The following is a 20,858-nucleotide window of genomic DNA, read 5'->3' as shown; positions in this document are numbered from 1 at the left end:
TACATCATAATACGTACTGGAGTAATATTTATTTAATATAATAGTAATACCACTGCACTGCCACGTGAACATTACCTACGTGCTCATTCCCAATCCCACGTGTCAGTCTATGTCAACCTCTTTCCGTAAATCTTTTCTTTTCACTTTTACTGGTAAATCAATTTTATGAAAAATAGTTCCAAATTAAATAAAATTACTCTAACAAATTATAATTTCTCTTCAAACTGGTTTTGCATATACATTAAGAAAATGGATAAATAGCCATAAATTATAGAAAAATATTGTAGAAAGTGACTAAACGTAGTTTTAATAGACGTGATTATTTAGAGATTATTGTTGTAATGGAATATATATAATTAATAGCTCATAATTGTAATAACTATTTAATACTACTGCTTTGGGACTTGGCACATTTTTTTGAAGTTTGAAGCAATTTAACCCACCAATAGATATCGAACTAAACCTGACCTCAGTATGATTTATTCACAGTCTGAACTTTAAATAAAACCAGTGCGGCGTCAGTTTTTTCTTCTCTAGGCTACTTATTAATTAATAAATTATTTATTTATTTATTCATTTTTGTTTCTACAACATTAATCGATAAAAATCAAGATTTAGGAAATTGGGATTTAATTGTTTAGATATTAAAATAATAAATAGCAAATGCTTGAAGCAATTGAGATGCTTTAAAAGGATTGTCATGTAACAATTAGTTACAATTTACACACCGTTACTACTAATTGTATAAAATAAAGGGTAAATTACACCCACACCCCTGAGGTATGTTTAAATAACTTTAAGGTCCCTGTGGTATCAATAATTACACTGACCCCCTTGGAACGTAGTTATAAACTCTAATGGGATAATACATTGGATACGTTATTACGATAGAGTTCTAACGGACTATTGGTTTCAGGAAGTGGTGGAGACAACAAAGAGTTATGGGTGATTTAAGAAATATTGGGGGAGCCATGTCACCCCATAACTCCCCATAACTCTATGTTATCTCTACCACTAGCTAAAAGTAATAGTCCATTAGAACCCCATCGGAATAATGTATCCAACGCATTATCCCGTTAGAGTTTCTAATTACGTTTCAGGGGGTGAGTGTAATTATCGATACCACAGGGACCTTAAAGTTATTTAAGCATACCTCAGGGGTGTGGGTGTAATTTACCCTAAAATAAAAGATGAGACAGATTTTGAAGTATTGAATATTTTCTACAATTTGTGTCACATAGATCATGCTTCACTAAAAGTAATCGATTACATCATCCAAATCTCAAACTCAATCAAATAAAATCTAGGACCATTTTGACACAAAATAAATAAAGATTTTTAAAAATCAAATAAAAAAATAGAAATAATGGTCAAACAATTGAAGAGGGAGAAACCCATGTGGGAAAATCCAGTGAGGTCCCAGCATTTTGTTACATTTACATTTGGAGACTCTTTCAAATTAAATAAATAAATTTGCAAGAAATTGATGGGGGGATTGAACTTTAATTTTCTCTCCCAAATACACTGTATGTAACAACACTCTTCATTTGTCCACCACTTTCTCAAGGATTATTTATTTATTTATATATATATATATATATATATATATATATATATATATATATATATATATATATATTCCGTGAGCTACATGATGATAATACTTTGACCTATATATATACATGAATATATATAAATATACGTGTGTGTATGTATGCATACACTTGTCATTGATCTGTGAAGTTTGGTGTGTTCGAATTTATGTGGATACTTGGTACATGCATGTCTAAAAGAAACTGTCTCAAAAACATACATATACTTTGTGTTTCGATCTTGACGACACATCTCTACATTAGTATGATATTGTCCCCGTGGGCCACTGGTCGATACAGACGGAGCTATTTGTTACGATTTGGAGCCAGTGGGATGCAGATCGGAAAATACGAGGTCAAGAGAGAAGAAAACACGAGAAAAACAACAGAGATAATAGAAAAGTTGTAGAACAAAAACGTGAGATACACTAGAGAGAAGATCATACAAATAATTAAACGTAAACATTGCACCCTTTACCGATAGATGTAGGCCTTGTTCTTGGTCAAAGCACGTCAAATTTTGTGTTCTTTATTCTATTTTTATTTGCTGTTCTTCATACATACAAATTAATTAAACGTATTTAGGGTTTGCACGATTATGATAATTCTGTAACAATGTATCATACATATATAGGTAAATGATAATGGTGGAAAATTAATTTAAAATCGATTGATAAGACCTCACCTTGAACGCATTAAAATAATATAGTAGATATAGAATTTAAGTTTTATGGTTGGTTAGATATGATTGTTCAATTTAGTGGGACCATTTTCACCATGGAAAAAGACAAATACTAAACCATAAATTATTGCTCCCTTGTCCCTTTGTGCAAGGTTAATTGAATTTCGATTCCATTGCAAACATTTTTCTCAATTTTTTTTTAAGAAAACCTTGTCCACCTATTTCTTGAATTTATGAGGCATTATTATTCAATGTTGGATTGTTTTTTGCACCATATTCGTCCACCTGTATGATATTTCTTTTTTCATTTGGCCTACCACTTTTTTTTTTTCAAAGACATTTATTATTAATTAAATTAATGACATAACTTATAATGCATAATCAAGCCCATTGGGCTCAAAATACTCTCATTCTACATGTAGGTGATAAATTTAACAAACCCAGCCCAACTTTTGGAATTCAGGTGGGCCTGAGAATGCTATATTTAACGTCATGTACCAAATAAGAGACCCACTTCATTTTTATTCAATAAATAAAATCCATATTTTTTTTAGGAACCTGCAGTCGGGCTTATAGATGTTCTCGGCAAAATTACACTATTATATAAATAGCTCGTAAACCATTTCGGCAATACAGGAACCCGCAACCCAACTATATAGGTGCAGTGAGTAAACTTACACTATTATATAATAGTTTGCAAACCATTTCGGACTTTTGGTAATGAAAGAACCTGCAGTAAATTATATAGATGCACTGAGTAAACCTACACTCTCGTATAATAGCTTGCAAACCATACGAGAGATGTAAAACATAGAAGAAGACGTTGGTAAGGGGTTTCGAACTTTAATCAACTGACTCAAGCTCACTTATTTCAACCATTAGTCCGTACTTAATTATTCGATACGTAAACACACTAATTTTTTTTGAAAGACAACTACTTTGCGCCCACCGCCCCTAGCCCCACTGTAGTAGTTGGTTGTAGTGCAATACAGGAAAAGAGACCTAAAAAAGTAAATACTGAATGCTCCTCCTTAGTATTTGTATCAACAAAAGTGGGGGGAAGAAGTTCAATTTAAATTAATCCTCTTGATGTAACAATTAATAATATCACAAGGGCCACTTACGCAATAACTAAATATGGTATACAGACTTAATTTTGTAATCACTTACTGCTTTATTATTCTAATCCAAAATTTTCAGCGGTAACTAAATCGGCCCTGCAACATAATTTTTTTTTATCCGGCATGAACCCCTATACTTGTTCAAATTAATTGTCAAAAAATTCATCATATAATTAATTTTATTGACATAAAACCCCTATGATAGTTTGGAATATTGAAGTGAAAATAAATTGTTTCAGAATCGGCTAAATACAGAATTTTTAGTTCCAATATTGAAAATTTCAGAATCGATATATGGCGGAAATCCAAAATTATGTTCAAAATTTTGGATTTATTATAATTATTATTTGAAATTTAAATCGAATTCCATACATATACCAACTATGGATGAAGTTGGAAATTTCGGAAATAAGGATAAAATTTATTGTTCCAAAATTGAAAATTTCGAATCGAAATATGGGGGAAATCCGAAATTAAGTTCAAATTTCCATCCCCATGCATAATGAAATCACAAGGCGGAAATCTAGCTAATAAAGATAAGAATAAGGGTTTCTTAGCAATGCAAAATATCACACAGGGGCTTTTGTGCAATTCCCTGTTAAAAAAAAAACCCTATAAGAAGTAGCTAGCTTCTGATGGAAATGTAACTAATTATCAGTACTTCTTTTTCCATTGCTTTCAAGCAACAGCTAGCTATGGCTGGTGATGATGAAGCATTCTGTGAGAACTATCTTTTGATTAAACCCGAAGAAGCCAGTTTTTTCGATTTCTTTCGAATCTTATTTTCGAGTAATTTAGAGAGTAAGGAATTTTGCAATACTGGCGGACAAGGTGGAGTTATTACCGGTTTTCGCCATAGATGGATCGTTTTCTTGTCGGTGTTGCTACAGAAAATACTATTTTTATTCACGAAGCCTTTGGCGGCAGTGGGGAATCTGGTGGAGCTCTTGCTGAATTATCCGTCGGCAAACGGCGGCTTCTTTCGCCTGCTCATCAATCTTGTCACAGGTAATTTTATATATATGCATGAATTCCATTAAACTCATGGTTTTTAATTTATTATATAAGCTGATATATAATATGCAATACTTTTTATGCATGGATGTTATATTTTAAATGAAGCAACTAATTAAGCGATTTTTATTTAATATATCATATTCATAAATTAGTACAGATTTCCTTTACTTTTTTTAATTCCAGCTCATCATTTAATTTTTTGTCTACCTTTCTTTTTTTTTTTTGCTGTAATTTATGTTATACGATGAGAGAGAGAGAGAGAGAGAGAGAGAGAGTAGCAAGGCATGGAGAGAGAGAGAAAGAAGAGAGGAAGAGAGAATGAGTGGGAGAGAGAGAGGGGCACCCATCTATATAAGTACAGAATAACTGGTGTCTAGTCAATTTCTCGAGAAAAAAAAACCCTATAAAAAGTAGCTAGCTTCTGATGCAAATTTATAAACTCATCAGTACTTCTTTTTCCATTGCTTTCAAGCAACATAACAACAGCCATGGGTGTTGGTGATGAACAAGCATTTTCTGAGAACTATCTCTTGCTTAAACCCAAAGAAGCCAGTTTCTTCGATTTCTTTCGGGTCTTATGTTCGAACAATTCAGATAGTAAGAATTTTTGCGAAACTCGCAGACAAAGTGGAGGAGTTAATATTACTGAGAACTATCTCTTGCTTGAACCCGTAGAAGCCAGTTTCTTCGATTTCTTTCGAATATTATCTTCGAGTAATTTAGAGAGTAACAAATTTTCCGACGCGCAGACAAGGTGGATTTAATATTACTGTTTTTCACCAAAGATGGATTATTTTTGTTTCTTTGCTGCTACAAAAAATCCTAATTTTATTTACAAAGCCTTTGGCTCTGGTGGAGCTCTTGCTTAATTATCCGCCGGCAAACGGTGGCTTATTTCGCCTGCCCATCAATCTTCTCACAGGTTATATATATATATATATATATATATATATATATATATATATATATATATATATATATATATATATATATATATATATATCTATGAATTCCATTAAACTCAAGGAGATATATAGTATACAACACTTTTTATGCATGCATGCATGTTATATTATAAATGAAGGAATTAAGTGATTTTTGGTAAATATATCATATTATTTTTTTCTTAATGCAATTCTTGTGAGGATTAACTAATATAATTGGAGAAATAATGAATTATTAGGGAAGCTGGTGAGACCAGACAGAACATCGGCGAAATTCACGTCATTTGTTGGAAGTATAGACAAGAGAATTGAATTGGACAAAAGCATTACACGTGGCAGCACCAAATATAGTGCATCCCTTGCTATTATGGCTTCCAAATTATCCTATGAGAATCAATCATTTATTCAAAATGTTGTTACAAATCATTGGAAGGTATATTACATATTTCATCAAAAAAAATTTATTCTCTTTTACGGGTGAACATACTCTTTTTTTTTTTTTTAATTAATTACTTTTAATCTAATTATCTCTTATATATTTTGATCTATTTGATACAGATGCAATTCCTTGATTTCTACGACTTCTGGAACAGTAAGCAGTGGTAGAGCCAGCATAGGGCTAGAGGGGGTTATGGCCCCTCTAACAATTCTTGATTCCCTATTTTTGTATTAAAATTTGAAAAAAATCGTATATAATTAACATTATCGGCCACCGAGAACTTATAATCCTAGTTTTGCTAGCGACAATAGGAAAGAGAAATTTTGATTTTCTTTATAGAGATATTATTATTTTTCAATATTTTTTAAAATTTGAAAATATATATATGGAGGAATTAAATTGATATAAAAGAGTGAAAATAGTTTCATACTGCATAATTGCAGATCACCTGAAAATAAACACGACTGCGATTATGATCGAAGACAAAACGGCAGAACCCAACCTAATCGTGGTAGCATTCCGAGGAACAGAGCCGTTCGACGCCGGCGCATGGCGAGCTGACGTGGACATTTCGTGGTACGAGTTTGATGGCGTCGGAAAAATCCACGGCGGCTTCATGAAAGCCCTTGGCCTGCAGAGCTCCACCGGCTGGCCCAAGGAACTCCCAGCCGCCGCTGGCAAAACATTCGCCTACTACGAAATCCGGCAGAAACTGAAAACCCTAATCAAAGAAAACGGGGACGCGAAATTCATGGTGACGGGGCACAGCCTCGGTGGGGCATTAGCAATTCTATTCGTCACCATTCTGTTTTTCCACGAAGAGGATACGCTACTTAACCATTTGGAGGGAGTCTACACTTTCGGGCAGCCACGGGTGGGGAACGAGCAATACGGGGAGTGGATGAAGGGAAAAATGTCGAAATACCGTGTCAACTATTTCAGATACGTTTATACGAATGACATGGTGCCGAGGTTGCCGTACGATGATAAGTACTTCTTGTACAAGCACTTTGGGCCGTGTCTGTACTTCAACAGCTGCTACAAAGGCCAGGTAATCGTAATTAAAACGGTTAATTTATTAAGAGATTAATGATCATTATTATTAAAAGAAATTAGACAAAATGAACAGGCTCTGGAGGAGGAACCAAACAAGAATTATTTCTCATTGTTTTATCTTCTACCGAAGATCTTAATCGCGGTTTACGAGCTGATTAGAAGTTTCATTATACCTTGGACACGGGGCAGGGATTATAGAGAAGGTTGGTTGATGAAAATATTGAGGATAACAGGTTTAACTGTCCCGGGCTTAACTGAACATTTGACTATGGATTATGTTAATCTCACCAGACTCGGGAAATTTATTTCTCCTCCAAATAAAAATCGCAAACAAATCTGATTGCAAATCATATTGTACGATGATGCTGAACTATTGAAAATTAGTTCCGTAACTATTTAGTATCGAATAAATCGAGAGTTGTCGTTGTTTGAACTTTATTATTATATATATTTTTTTCTTTTTTTTCGTCTTACTGTGTTGTGTGCATCTATGTGCACTGAGTAAACTCATCTGAAAACGAACGGACTGATATTATTGCAATGTAGAGGAAATTAGGACTAACTCAGTGAGTTAATCCACAGACGGATCTCGTTTCTTTCACACAGGGTCATCGAATTGATGTACATACTTACAAAATACAACCACTCCAGGATATCATTTTCACTACCTGAATTAATTCCATAAACCACGGTCGAGATTTTTCCCAAGATTATCCTGCTGCTAAACTCAATCTACTCCATTTTCAGAGCTTCCCGTTACGATATTTGCTCATCCGAACGAACATTCTTTTTTTTCTAGATAAAAGTTTTTGCCAAAAAAAAAAGAAAAAAGCAAAAATTAGACTTACAACTAATAGTCGATAATAAATTGGAAGAGATGGTTTGTGCCGAAGAATATACCTATGGTGTAGATGAACTAAAAAGCATGGCAAGTAAAGCATCCACTGAGTGAAGTAATCTGACGAGCCCTACGAAAGGATAATGCTTTTTCCGACGGTCTTCCAATTTGATGACTTCTCATTTCTTGAGCCTTCTTTTGCGCATATCTCAATTTGTTCATTATTTTATCCATGGATGATGACCTCTTCTTCTCCAACTTCATCTAAATTATTTACCACAATATTAATTAATATATATATATATATATATATATATATATATAGATTCTGTTATTATCTAAACTAAATTACCTCTAGTTTTCTTATTGCAGCCTCAGCTTTTGCTTTCTGCAGATTCTCCCAGGCAGTAATTTTCGACTCCTCCCTCTCAATCCTGAAATGGCAGAGTTAGTTACCACGGGTAATTATAGCATTTCGTGCTGGATTAATTCTTTTTTTTTTTCTTAAACTAAATAAAAAAATTACTTCGAAACACTCGTTGAAGTCTCTGCCGAAACAACTTCCCAACTTGCCGAGTGAAAGTCTACACTTTTTCTTTTCCAGTCATTGGCATTTTGACTATTATTCTTCTTCGACCATCTCGTGACCGTAACCCTTTCGTCAATTTTTACATCCCTTATTTCCTGCTTGGAAGAAGAACGGATTTTCTGCAACGGTAGTACAGAAGGGGTCGCAAGAGAAAATGACGAAATTCTCCCTGGCGAAGACTGCATGCTGCTCTCTGGACTCATTTGAGTCGCCATATCCCTTCTCGATACAACACGGGATATGTTATTCGCAGCATCTTCATAGCCCCCGTATTTCTCGTCTGTAATAATCAGACAAAATAGTTAACAAGAAGTCATACGACATGAATAAGATAATGCAACCCTAAGATGGAAACGACATTTAACATTTCAGATATATACATATATATACCATGATGTCCGGTCAACGACGATTGGCTAATCATTTCCGAGCATCCATGTAAACTAATCGACCTCGCCATGCAAGGTTCCGTGCCCATGAGGAAGTTTCCGCCGGAGGCCATAACTCCGGTGGAAAACGGAGAATCCGCTGCCTGTTTTCCCCCTCCTTCTGGCGGCGCCGGAGAAAACAGGTGGTAGTAAGCAACCCCAGGGGGGCCGAGGGGCCCACTCTTCGATTTCGGCCGCCTCTGCGGCTGCTGCTGGAACGAAGCTCTCAACGCACTATCTCCTGTTACGGGGCTGAAAATCCATCTCTCTGCATCTTCCCATTTCGAAGGCAGAGTTCTTCCATTCGTATTGTAAGGCAACAGCGCGGTGTTCAAATTTCTTCGATTTGCATTTGAGTGAAGAGGAATCCGCTCGGAGCTCCACCCTTTTTGAACGCCGACGCTCGAGTGGCGGTAGTTGGGTGTACCGGGGCTCGGAAAATTGGCGGTTCTTGGAGTTGCGGAAGATGGTTTCTTCATTATTTTAAGCCTCGGCGAAGAACTGTTTAGATCGAGCGAAGCCGGTCGTTGATGGTTTGGTTTTTTCAACAGAACTTCGGATCGGAATCTCCTGTCTTGACATTCTAAATCGAACAAAATCACACCAAGAAATACATAAGTACCGAATCTTGAATTGACAATTACTTATACACACCAACTGAATTGATTTAATTACCTTTAAGCGCTTGAGAGAAGGAGTTTCTTGCCGAATCTACGGCTATATTTTCATCCTCCGTGGTGTCGGCATCGCTGCTGTCTAGTTTTTGAACTGAAGTACACAGTTGTAATGGAGGGAAAACATCAGTTAAAAAGTATTTTGATTGACAAAATTAATATTTGGATTCTTTTTTTTTTTTTTTTTTTTTTTTTTTGTGGAGATCAAAATCAAGAAAAGGGGGTAAACAGTACCTTTAGCTTTACCCTTTCTGGTGAGGGTGATGCTATTCTTGTGTAGAGATATGGGTTTGTTCGGATCTGGATCCGGACCACTCAATGCTTGAGATAAATCATGCACTGCCAAATGCTGCTTCAAAATCAAAGATTCAATTTTTAATTTTTATTTTTTTCTTTTGCTCCTTTGAAACTAGACAGGTAGTACTCTTGTTCGATTCGAAAGAAAGAAAGGAAGAAAGCTACATTTTTTACTACAGCTGTAGAACAAATCAAAATGCTAGAAACCAAAAAAACCCATCTGTCAAAATCTAGTTCATAGATTCCCCCTCCCCCCACCACACACCATTTCCTTGCCTAAAAACAGAAAGTAAAGAAAACATAATATAACCAACATTTGCAATTAAAAAAATATAAAAAAATCTTCTTCTTTTTTTTCCGGGGTTGATCCCAAGCAGCCATGAAAGCTCGAAAGAACAACATCTCAATTTACAAAAAATAAAAAATAAATAAAAAAAATGGAGGGGATGCATGAGCATTACTTGAGAGAGTGCAGAGGAAACAGAATCTTGATCGGGTATATCAGAGGTGAAAGAGCAGCGCTCCACACTAGCAGAAGCGGAAGAGAAGAGACTGAAGTTTGATTCAGGAGTGAAAATCACGGAATCCGGGCTTAAATCTCGGGCCCTGAAGCCCGATCTCGAGTCTTGAAAACCCAGCTCTGCCATCTTTTTTTTTTTTTTCTTCTTAGGGGGGTGAGGGGGAGAGTAGAGAGGAGAGGTGTGGGTGGGGTGGGGGGGCTACATGAAAAATCTGGAATAGGGGTCTCTCTAATTTGTTATTACAATCATATATAAAAATGGTGTCTTTGTCATGTGCTGTTTCAGATGTGGGGGAGTGTGTGAGTGTGTGTGTGTGTGGGTTGAAAAATTGTTCGCCTATGGATTTACGTAAAGAAAAAAGAAAGAAAAAACGGTGCTTTTTGGAGTTTGAGGGGATCAAGGGATGGTGTCTTAATCATGATGCTTCTGTTAAACAAAAGTTTTTGTAAGTGTGATTCTTTAAAAAAAAAAATCAGCTTTTTTTCTACTTTCTATGTTTGGGGGAGATTTTGACTGGATTTTGGAGGGTAATTTAGCATATATTACGGTGAATGGAGGAAAGAGGAATTAGATGAAATGACAACTTTTCTTTAATGAGAAAAAAAGAAATATAGATATAAAGTGTCAAATTACGGAAAAAACCCCTCATTTTGGGTAATTACAACTACCATCAATTATGAATCTTATTGCACATTCACCCTTATGATGTTATCAAATTCAACATAATCTAAATTCAACATAATCTTCTAGATTATGTGAAATGTTTTCTAGTTTGCACTCGTTTTGTACAAAAATGGAGTTTTGATGCACCACAGTCTGATATATACTATGATGCTATCAAATTCAACATAATCTTCTAGATTTTGTGAAATGTTCTCTAGTTTGCACTTGTTTTGTGCAAAAATGGAGTTTTGATGCACCACAGTCTGATATATACAAGCCAAGAAACACATTTTATGATTATCTTGTTTCAAAATGTCGAGCTCGAATAGATAAACCTGGTACAAACTAAAGAATATTCAACATAATCTAGAAGATTCCACTAAATTTGGCATTGAAATGATGAACGTGTAAAAAGATTCATAATTGAGGGGTGATTGTAATTATTCAAATATAAGGAGGTTTTTGTAATGGCGGCGGTTATATGCAAGCCCATTTTTTTATTAATTCAAGACCTTCAATATAAAAATACTAATTTACCCTTAATGAAATTTAAAATTAAATAAAAAGTACTAAACATTAAAAAATAAAAAGAAATTATTTCCTTTGTGCAAGACAAAATAAAATACATAAATCCATAAACCACTCTTCCTTATTTCACCACTTAAAACTCTCCTTCTTCTTCTCCTTCTTCTTCACAAACCCACAAAGAAATCTTACACACCAAAATTATCAAATACATACAAAACATTCACGATGAAACCAGAAAACAATGATATGGTGGTTTACGAGGGTGGAGAACACAATGAAATATGTTTTAACCCTTTATTTTTGCTTTTGGGTCGTTTTTTTTTTTTTGGGAAAAAAATTCGACGATACAAAAAATTGGTCTGCAAATACCGATTTTTGTTACTAAAGTCGGTAACTACATTCCGATTATTTTAATAAAAATCGGTACTTAAACACCGATTTTTGTAGTAAAAATCGGCATGACAACACCGATTTGTTTTTATATTATCGGTATTGTCATGCCGACTTGTACTACAAAAATCGGTTTTTCAATACCGATTTTATTATCTGTGTTTTTTTAAGACCGTTTTCTCATACTTTCGTGCATCAACCTAGGGGATTGATGGAGGATTATTCAAATGAATTATCTAACGAATAAATATTTGAAATACGGAAAGCTCTACTCGATTGGGTTAAAGGCGTGGTAGACGCCACCGAATGGTGATAAACATTTTCGTTCCAAATATTTAAAAAATATCAATTAACTAAATATATAATGTATTATTTAAAAAAAAATCATAAAATATCGGTATTCGAAAACCAATTTTGTACTCAATAATCGACATTAGAACGCCGATTTTGACTTGAAAAGTCGGCGTTGTGTCGCCGATTTGGTTAACAAAAATCGGTATTATGACGCCGATTTTCGTGTACAAAATCGGTCTGGATAAACCGATCTCGGAAACCAACCAAAAAAAATAAAAAACCCATTTTCAATCTCAATTTTTTTTCCAAAATCGGCCAAATCATTGCAACCCAACAAGAAATAAGCATAAATTAATGTTCATTCGTACATATTTATCAAGAATCGATGTTCGATTAATGTTTTCGAATTTACAAATAAAAATTTAGTAAAAAGGACATCGATGCTCGATTAATGTTTTCGAATTTACAAACAAAAGTTTAGTAAAATAAACTTACTTGTTGGTGGTGGTAATGGTGCAGTGGGTGGGTAGCTGGTCATAGCCGGTGCGGTGAAAGTCTCGCTGGTTGGGAGTCGTGATATTTTTTTTTTTTTTTTTTTTTGATTTTTTGTCTTGAACAAATTAAAAATAAGATTTATTTGTATTTGAGTATTATTTGTGGATAAGAGTATATTTGTCATCTTTGGTCTTGATGTAATAAAATTAGATTAATTTGCGGGCTTGAACTAATAAACTCCTTTATGTTGTTTTGAACTAATAAAAAAATGGACTTGCATATAACGGCCGCCTTTTGTAATTTGACTTTAGCTCAATGGTGACTGTAATTTACCTTATTTATGTTTTAAAGACATAAGTGTGTATACGTGTGTGTTCGAGGGTGTTGGCGTGAAAATTGTGATGGAACTTCTTAATTCTATGGATTTCGATTATATAAAAATCCAATTTTAGAACAATGTATTTAATTCTGAATTCATCGAGTTTCGATTTTTCCAAAATTTCGATTTTACATGATATTCATTTATAAGAAAACAATATACAAAAAATTAGGTATTAATTAAAATTTAAAACTAGAAATCATCTGAGAAATTCATATATTAAGTATTCTTGTTGTCATCAATGATAAACATTTCAGTTTCATCACATTTTTATTCAAAAAAAAAAAAAAAAAAAAACAATGAAATTTAGTATGAATCTTAAACCAATCAATCAATCAGCTTCGTCTCTACAAAATTAGATGACCTGGATTCTCATTAAATAGCAATTGACTTGTCGAAGAGGGAAGAATAAATATGCCACTGCCCTCGTGAAAGGGGCTGGGCCTCACGTTATTGTATTTTTGTGCTTCTATTATAATTCTGCTGACCATACAGCCTGGCTCACTTTTCCGGTCAAACCGCGTCGGTCCGATCGGGTCGGGTCGGGTCAGGTGAAAAATAATACTCCAAAATCCAGTCAAAATCTCCCCCAACATAATAATCATCGTGCCCAAACATGATTTAATTAATTGATTCAACAAATGTTTTTTTTTTTTGATTAATTAATTAATTAATTAATTATGCCAGTATCTTCTTCTTTTACTTAGCACAGGGCCATTCACAGTTTATGTTAGAATCTGAATGGAAACTCTGCGGATTAAATGTTTTGCTGTTTTTTTTGGTAAGAGCAAATTTTTTGTCTGCTTCACAGACAACCTCAGAGCATTTATTTTTCCACTACAGTGTTAGTTGTACCTATAAATATTTCAGAGAATTCTGGAAATATAAACACTAGTTAAGAAATTAAAAAAAATAAAAATCAATATATACTCCAACATTAATATTTTGATATTTAATCTGAGATTACAATTTTTTTTATGGTAATTGGCAACTATGCTTTAATAAGTTGTTGGTATCCGTTTGAACTTCATTACAAACCATAAGAAAACTTATATCTAATATATTACAAAGATTTTATATGGGGAAAGGTTTTAGCCTTTTAGGTGATGATTACGTAAACGCTATGATTAGCGAACCACAAACATGAAGATGCTAACCCTTTTTGTTACGGCTCAATTTCCAATTTCATGATTTTTCACTATAGTTGGTGGCACCAATGGCCCAACACAAAACTGAGTTCATCGGACCTTTAGATCGGACAAGAACCGCTCAGATCATGGTCAACGCTCTCATCCAAAATCCTTAATTTCACCAAATTTTGAACCCTCTCGTGTTTCTCTCACTAAAGACTTGGAAGTGATTCAAATTGCATGTGTGTTGTTACTCTCTCTCTCTCACACGAATTGCTATATAGATAAAAAACAAGACTGTCTGAAAAGTAGAGAGCAAGAGTGGTATATCCATCGTCATAGTCAAATGAGTATGTCACTTGAAAATGACAAGGATAATTCAATGCGGTGATACGACGAGAAAAGTGAGATAAGAAAATGAAAAACAAAGGTTCGGAAGAGAGGCAAAGATTAAATACCTCGAATGGACGGTTTGGGTCAACTAGTGAGAACCAATGACCAGGATCGAAGAATTAGATTGTTCTCGGGTTTAACCGAGCATATCGGTCTTTTATGCTGTTGAACTTGAAGTGTCGGGCCACCACAGGGGAAAATAAGTTAATGGGCTGAATTCAATTAATTCTAATGGGCCCAAAATCCAACATAGGCTAATCATCCTTTTGCTTTTGGAGAAAGAGAAGAACCTCAAACGTTAAATTTGATTAGATAATAAAGACAATAAGATTATGAGTTCATATATTTTTAGGAGTAACCATCCTAAGATTAGGTGTGATTATATTTCAGACTTCTCTATTTACGTTATTTAGTGGCTATCTATTTCGATCAGTATTGTTCATATATTAAACTATTGTATTATATGATTTTTCGGGAGAACAAAAATTGGCCTAGACCAATTTGCAGTTACACTCATATAAAAATATTTATATGAATAAAAAAATATTATTATTATTATTATTATTAATTATTAAATTGTATTTATTATTATTAATAACAAAAGGGTAAAGAATAGAGCGGTAAACCCAAATTATCATTATTTTGCAAAGTGAGCAGGGGATGGAGGTGACGATGGCGGAGCCCGGGGAGATACTGCCGGAGCGCAACGTCGATATGGCGGCGCTCTACGATATGTTGCGCCGGGGGAAGTCTTCAGCGGAGGAAATCGTCGCTAAAATGTTGGATATCAAGAGAGAAGCTCAGCCCAAATCCCAGCTCCGAGAACACGTCACTCAAATTCTCCTGAATTTCGTTACCCTTCGCCAGGTCCGGTATATGCACCAAGTGTACTCCTCAATTTTTTTTTTTTTTTTGTGTGTGTGTGTGTGTGTGGTTTACTCTCTTAATTTTTTTTTTTGCTACTGGAGTCTCAAAATTATTAGGGTTAGGGTTTCTTATGATTTAGGGGTCGTATGATTTCTGACGCATGAATATAGTTGGAATGGTTAATAACTGAATAGATGCTATGGTTAACGAGTGGACTAACTGGATTTTTCAATTGAAGTGAGAGTGAGAGTGAGAGAGTGATAAATGAACCAAATTCACACTTGTTTTTGGGGCTAAATAATAATGTAAGAAATATCTTATTCTGGATAATCGACATCTTTCTGTATGTGGTGAATGTGCTTTCCGTTGCCAAGCTTATTCAGTTCCAGATGGTATTTAAACAGGCCAACAGGTCTATCTTGATTGAAGAGGATCGTGTTAAGGCTGAAACTGAACGTGCTAAAGCACCCGTAGACTTGACAACCTTGCAGCTCCACAACCTGATGTACGAGAAAAATCACTATGTCAAAGCAATAAAAGCTTGCAAAGACTTCAAGACTAAGTACACTGACATTGAACTTGTACCCGAGGAAGAATTCTTCATGGGTGCACCAGAAGAGATTAAAAGCTCCATATTATCAACTGACAGTGCGCATGATTTGATGATGAAAAGGCTCAACTATGAGCTCTTCCAGGCAAGTTCTGTTTTAAATAACAAGGCTCATTTTCATTATATGCATGCTCTTTTAACTGAATAGTGTGATATGAATACCATGACTAGTTCTATTGAAAAATTTATGTAGCCTCTTTGCTATACATCAAGAATGCTAGTTCTAAGTTGATTCGGAAAATAATTTACCCCCAGTGAAATCTCCAAATGAGAGAAAGCAAAGAAACATGATTATTGGAAATACGATGCTAACTAATTCGAAACGATGCTTAATTCACTGATTGCCTAAGGGTTTAAACTAAATGTTCACAATAAAATCTTGAAGGAGTGAAATCTTAAGCCTTACCTCTTAATCTGATTTGTTTATCAGAATTTCAGGTTTGTGTTTGGATGTTTGATTTCGAATCATGAAATTATGTAGGATATATTTCTTAGTGGCATATTCCATTTGCTAATCTTCCCTGGTTCATAGGGGGTGATCATAAAATACAAAATGGTAATCTCATGAATAGTAGAGGCGTCTATATCGTTTCATATATGAACTCAAGGTTGACACAGGTTCTAATACAAATAGTTCTTCAGTATGTGCTACCATGCAATGACATCTTAGCTAGATATACGTTTTACTTACTTATCATGTCATGCCTGCAAATGAGCTAGTTGGTTTAATGGCTTGTAAGCATCATGTTGAAGTACTGATGTATTTATTAACTGTTCAGCGCAAAGAACTCTGCAAGCTTCGTGAGAAATTGGAAGTACAAAAGAAATCCCTCCAGGAGACAATAACTAACAGGAAGAAGTTTTTATCGAGTCTCCCTTCACATCTGAAAGCTCTCAGAAAGGCATCCTTGCCCGTGCAGAATCAGTTGGGGGTTCTGCACACAAAGAAACTAAAGCAGCACCAATTAGCAGAGTTGCTTGCACCTCCTCTGTATGTAATATACTCACAGTTACTTGCTCAAAAGGAAGCCTTTGGCGAGAACATTGAACTGGAGATCACAGGAAGCATAAAGGATGCACAGGTGTTTGCCCGTCAGCTAGCTAACAAGGACAATGGTACCAAAAATATACTTATAACTCACACTAAAAATTTTGATCATGCAAAACACATCAAATCCGTGCTATTTTTTTGCCGTTTGTCACTTGATGTAATTCTGTAAAAGATGCATTGTTTCCTGCTGCTATGTGTCTTGCCAATATAATGACTCTCAGTTCTGAGGCATGATATTCTTAAGGGAAGAATGATTGCATTTAATTGTATAGGCCCAATCATACTCAAATTTCTTTTTGTTATTAAATTGGAAAAAAATTTTAGAACCACAGGGAATGTTCACATCAAAACATGTATCTAACTATGCATATATTAGTTTATTGTGTGGCCTTTTTTACCTGCCAAAATTACATAATGTTCCTGTTTTAATTCAGGTTATTAGTAGTCAGATCGGAAAAGTTATCAGCAGTAGATATAAATTGTAAGTACGTCAAAATCGATGATCCTCATATCTTACCTTAATCTGATCTATTAATTCAGTTACATCAACAAACTCCGAGAACTCCAAGTTAGACGATGATGTGCCAGATGAGGAAGATGATGGTCAAAGGAGGAGAAAACGACCAAAGAAGGTTCCAAGCAAGGAGAACATCGACCAGTCTGGAATATATCAAAGTCACCCGCTTAAAGTTATCCTGCACATAGATGATGACGAGGCTTCAGACTTGAACACATCAAAACTTATCACCTTGAAGTTCGAGTTCTTAATAAAGTTGAATGTTGCGTGTGTAGGAGTGGAGGGTTCTGAAGAACTTCCCGAAAGTAATATCTTGTGCAACTTGTTCCCTGATGACACTGGGTTGGAGCTCCCTCAGCAGGTGCGTTTTTTCAGTTTGTGTGCCACCCACCATGTGCTTGATGCGTGTTAATTTTAATGAGAAAAAGGTTTTGCAACTTTTTGTAGTCAGCCAAGCTCTGCGTTGGGAATTCTCTTTCATTTGATGAAAGGAGAACTTCACGGCCATATAAATGGGCTCAGCATTTGGCGGGCATTGATTTTTTGCCGGAGGTGTCACCACTGGTTTCGGTCTCTGGAGAATCAAATAGTGAAACTACAAAACATGCTTCTATTTTATCGGGTCTGTCAATTTATCGTCAGCAAAACAGGGTGCAGACAGTCATTCAAAGAGTCCGTGCTCGAAGAAAGGCTCAGCTGGCTCTTGCGTGAGTCACTGCCCTGTTTTTTTTTTTTTTTTTCTTTTTCTGTAGTCATGGAACATTAGGATCAAATGGATGTTATGAGCAGATTAAAGATGTAGTTGAACTAGACCTCAACTTATGTTCCATGTTGAGTACTTTGAAATTTGTTACATATAGCTAATATTGGTGGCCTATTTGAAACTTTAATCCTTCTTTAATTTTAGTTGTGCAATTCTGTTTTTGCAATCATGAAGTTTCTTGAGAGTGAATGCTTATTTTGGTCGTTTGACTTATGGTTGGTAATAGTAAATGATTCTGCTCCCTAATACCTAGGCATAATATTTTATTTAAAACCTGGACATCTTGGTTGACTTACAGGGAGTTAATTGGCTCACTAAGGAACCTTAAATGGCCAACTTTGACTTGTGAGAGTGTTCCATGGACCTCACACGCGCCTAGATCCAAGTTGCATGGATGGTTATACATGAGTTCTGCCCGTAATAGTACTGCACATTTGCCTGTTGCTGAATTAGAACGAGGTCAGGCCTCTGCAAATTCTGACACGGATAGAAAAATTGGGGTGTCAAAAGAAGAGATGGAGGCTACAAAAGAGGATGGGGAGCTACCATCTTTGATTTCAGCTGCTACTGCTGTAAACGATGTTAAACTCACCTCTACAAAAGGATCTGAACTCGAGCATACTCCCAGAAGAACAAGTTTGATATCGAAGAGTATTATATCTCCCATTACCAAGGGAAAGTCTCCGAGCTTTAGAAGGCAGGAGGATGATATTGATCTCATGTTCGAATCTGAAAGTGAAATAGATGAGCCAGTCACAGTGGGGGACACATCTGATAACACATCACCATTTGGAGGACTAGCAGTGATTGACAACTCATGGTCCGACTGTGGGACCCAAGAATATTGCCTTGTACTTATCCGGAAGTTGGATAATGATGAAAGAAACATGAAACTCGAAGCGAAGGTTAGACCTGGTGTTGGTTTTACTCTTTGTTCATGCTTACATCCTCACCAACTTACTTCAAAATTTTCTTTCGCTAGATCAAGATAAGTATGGACAACTTACTTTAAAATTTTCTTTCGCTAGATCAAGATAAGTATGGAATATCCTCTGAGGCCGCCGCATTTTTCACTGAGTCTATACAGTTCCTTGAAAGGGGAGGATTATTCGGAGGCAGCATGTTCTGAGTTTTTGAATGAACTCTGTGCAATGGAGGCAGAGGTGAGCTTCCAGCACTCAACTTATCCCAATATGGCAGAACTCACATATGTTAAAAGTTGTTCATATGTCATATGCAGGTCAATGTTCACCTTATAAGGATGCTACCTTTGAATCAAGAAAAGGCAGTTCTAGGTCACCAAGTGCTTTGCCTTGCAATGCTTTTCGATTTCTTCTTGGATGATGGTGACCTGTGTTCTGAGAGGAGGTCTAATTCAGTGATCGATATTGGTTTGTGCAAGCCCGTCAGTGGCGGGCTTGTCAGTCGATCCTTTAGAGGTAGGGACCGCAGGAAAATGATTTCGTGGAAGGAGAATATTTGCACTTCTGGCTATCCTTACTAGAATTGAAATGCTGAGTTGGAAATGAGTCGCTTTTCTACTGCCTTGCTATTCTCCTTCATGTTTGGTAAGATTTCTGCATATTTCGGTTGATGAGAAATCTGCTTTCCTAATTGTGCTTGGGCCTACAAATTATTTTGCCCTGTTCATGTACACAACTTTTTGTAATGCTGGATGATTTCAAGAATTGAAAATTGGATGCTTTACGAGCCCGATATAGCAGGTCTTGCCCTTGAAAAAAGGCTGGTGTTGGTTTGTAGTTTGGAGCAAGTATGAACTGTTTGAAATTATCTGGAGATGCACGCCCTAGGTATATTATCAATCTTTAGATTGTATTACATAGTCAACATGCCATATCTCAATATTCTTCTATGGCTTAATTCCACTTTGCACCCTTGAAATATACCATTTTGGCACTTTGCACCCTCGAAAAATAATAATAGCATTTTGCACCCTCAAAACACAATAAATCATTCACAATGCACCCTCAATTGAATAATAAAGGCAATTTTATTTTTCATTGGTGTTTTTCTTTTTGGGGTACAAAATAAAAAAAAATTGTTGTTTTCTTGAACCTCAAACCTAATTTCGAGCGGACAAAGTGCGAAAAAATAAAAATTACACCGGATTATTTAAAAAAAACTACATTATCTTACAAAAGAAAAATAAAAAAAATAATCTTTTATCACTAAATTATTCGATTGTGGATCTTTTATGTCACTGTTTGTAAAATATTAGGTGAAAATATTTGGAAGAAAAAATAATTTTCAGATAACTTGATAACGTAATAGCTGAATGATTTTTTTTTCGTAAAATATTTTATTTTGATAAAACAATATAATTTTTAAATATGTTGATGGAATGTATTTTTATTTTTGAACTTTATAGTTCCAAAATGATTGATGAATAAAAAAAATATTTGACATTTGGCATCCTAAAAAAATATCACTACAAATATTAAATTTATATTTTTTAGCTTTAAAAAATCATTTGGGGTGCATTATGCATGATTTATTGTATTTCGAGGGTGCAAAGTGCTATTAATTTATTTCGAGGGTGCAAAGTGCCAAAATGGTATA

At 35.1% G+C, this 20,858-nt stretch overlaps 3 protein-coding genes across 4 annotated transcripts; 2 read left to right on the top strand and 1 right to left on the bottom strand.

Annotated features, from left to right (window-relative positions):
• Positions 1-4,031: 4,031 nt before the first annotated feature.
• Positions 4,032-7,317, top strand: LOC105958745 (triacylglycerol lipase OBL1). The gene is made up of 5 exons (XM_088813107.1): positions 4,032-4,403; positions 5,596-5,789; positions 5,915-5,948; positions 6,239-6,846; positions 6,925-7,317. Exons 1-5 carry the CDS (start codon positions 4,091-4,093, stop codon positions 7,189-7,191), a joined length of 1,416 nt encoding a protein of 471 aa, XP_088669233.1. The 5' UTR covers positions 4,032-4,090; the 3' UTR covers positions 7,192-7,317.
• Positions 7,318-7,751: 434 nt separating this feature from the next.
• LOC105959220 (Remorin family protein) lies at positions 7,752-10,790 on the bottom strand. Of its 2 annotated transcripts, none has more exons than XM_012983274.2 (7): positions 10,139-10,790; positions 9,615-9,732; positions 9,382-9,474; positions 8,669-9,289; positions 8,216-8,558; positions 8,042-8,123; positions 7,752-7,953 (listed from the first exon to the last, which is right to left on the bottom strand). In XM_012983274.2, exons 1-7 carry the CDS (start codon positions 10,322-10,324, stop codon positions 7,768-7,770), a joined length of 1,629 nt encoding a protein of 542 aa, XP_012838728.2. In that variant the 5' UTR covers positions 10,325-10,790; the 3' UTR covers positions 7,752-7,767. The 2 variants fall into 2 exon arrangements, with proteins under 2 accessions (XP_012838728.2, XP_012838729.2); XM_012983275.2 differs by having other exon boundaries at positions 9,615-9,729; positions 10,139-10,737.
• A 4,278-nt stretch (positions 10,791-15,068) lies between these two features.
• Positions 15,069-20,141, top strand: THO5 (THO complex, subunit 5). The gene is made up of 8 exons (XM_012983271.2): positions 15,069-15,337; positions 15,742-16,032; positions 16,727-17,063; positions 17,539-17,876; positions 17,963-18,222; positions 18,577-19,183; positions 19,307-19,441; positions 19,519-20,141. Exons 1-8 carry the CDS (start codon positions 15,131-15,133, stop codon positions 19,780-19,782), a joined length of 2,439 nt encoding a protein of 812 aa, XP_012838725.2. The 5' UTR covers positions 15,069-15,130; the 3' UTR covers positions 19,783-20,141.
• Positions 20,142-20,858: the final 717 nt, after the last annotated feature.

This window comes from Erythranthe guttata, chromosome 14 (assembly GCF_056151865.1).
Source record: "Erythranthe guttata isolate IM_541 chromosome 14, IM_541, whole genome shotgun sequence".
NCBI lineage: Eukaryota > Viridiplantae > Streptophyta > Magnoliopsida > Lamiales > Phrymaceae > Erythranthe > Erythranthe guttata.
The sequence above is the reverse complement of the archived record's forward strand: the minus strand, read 5'-3'. Positions and strand labels throughout refer to the sequence as shown.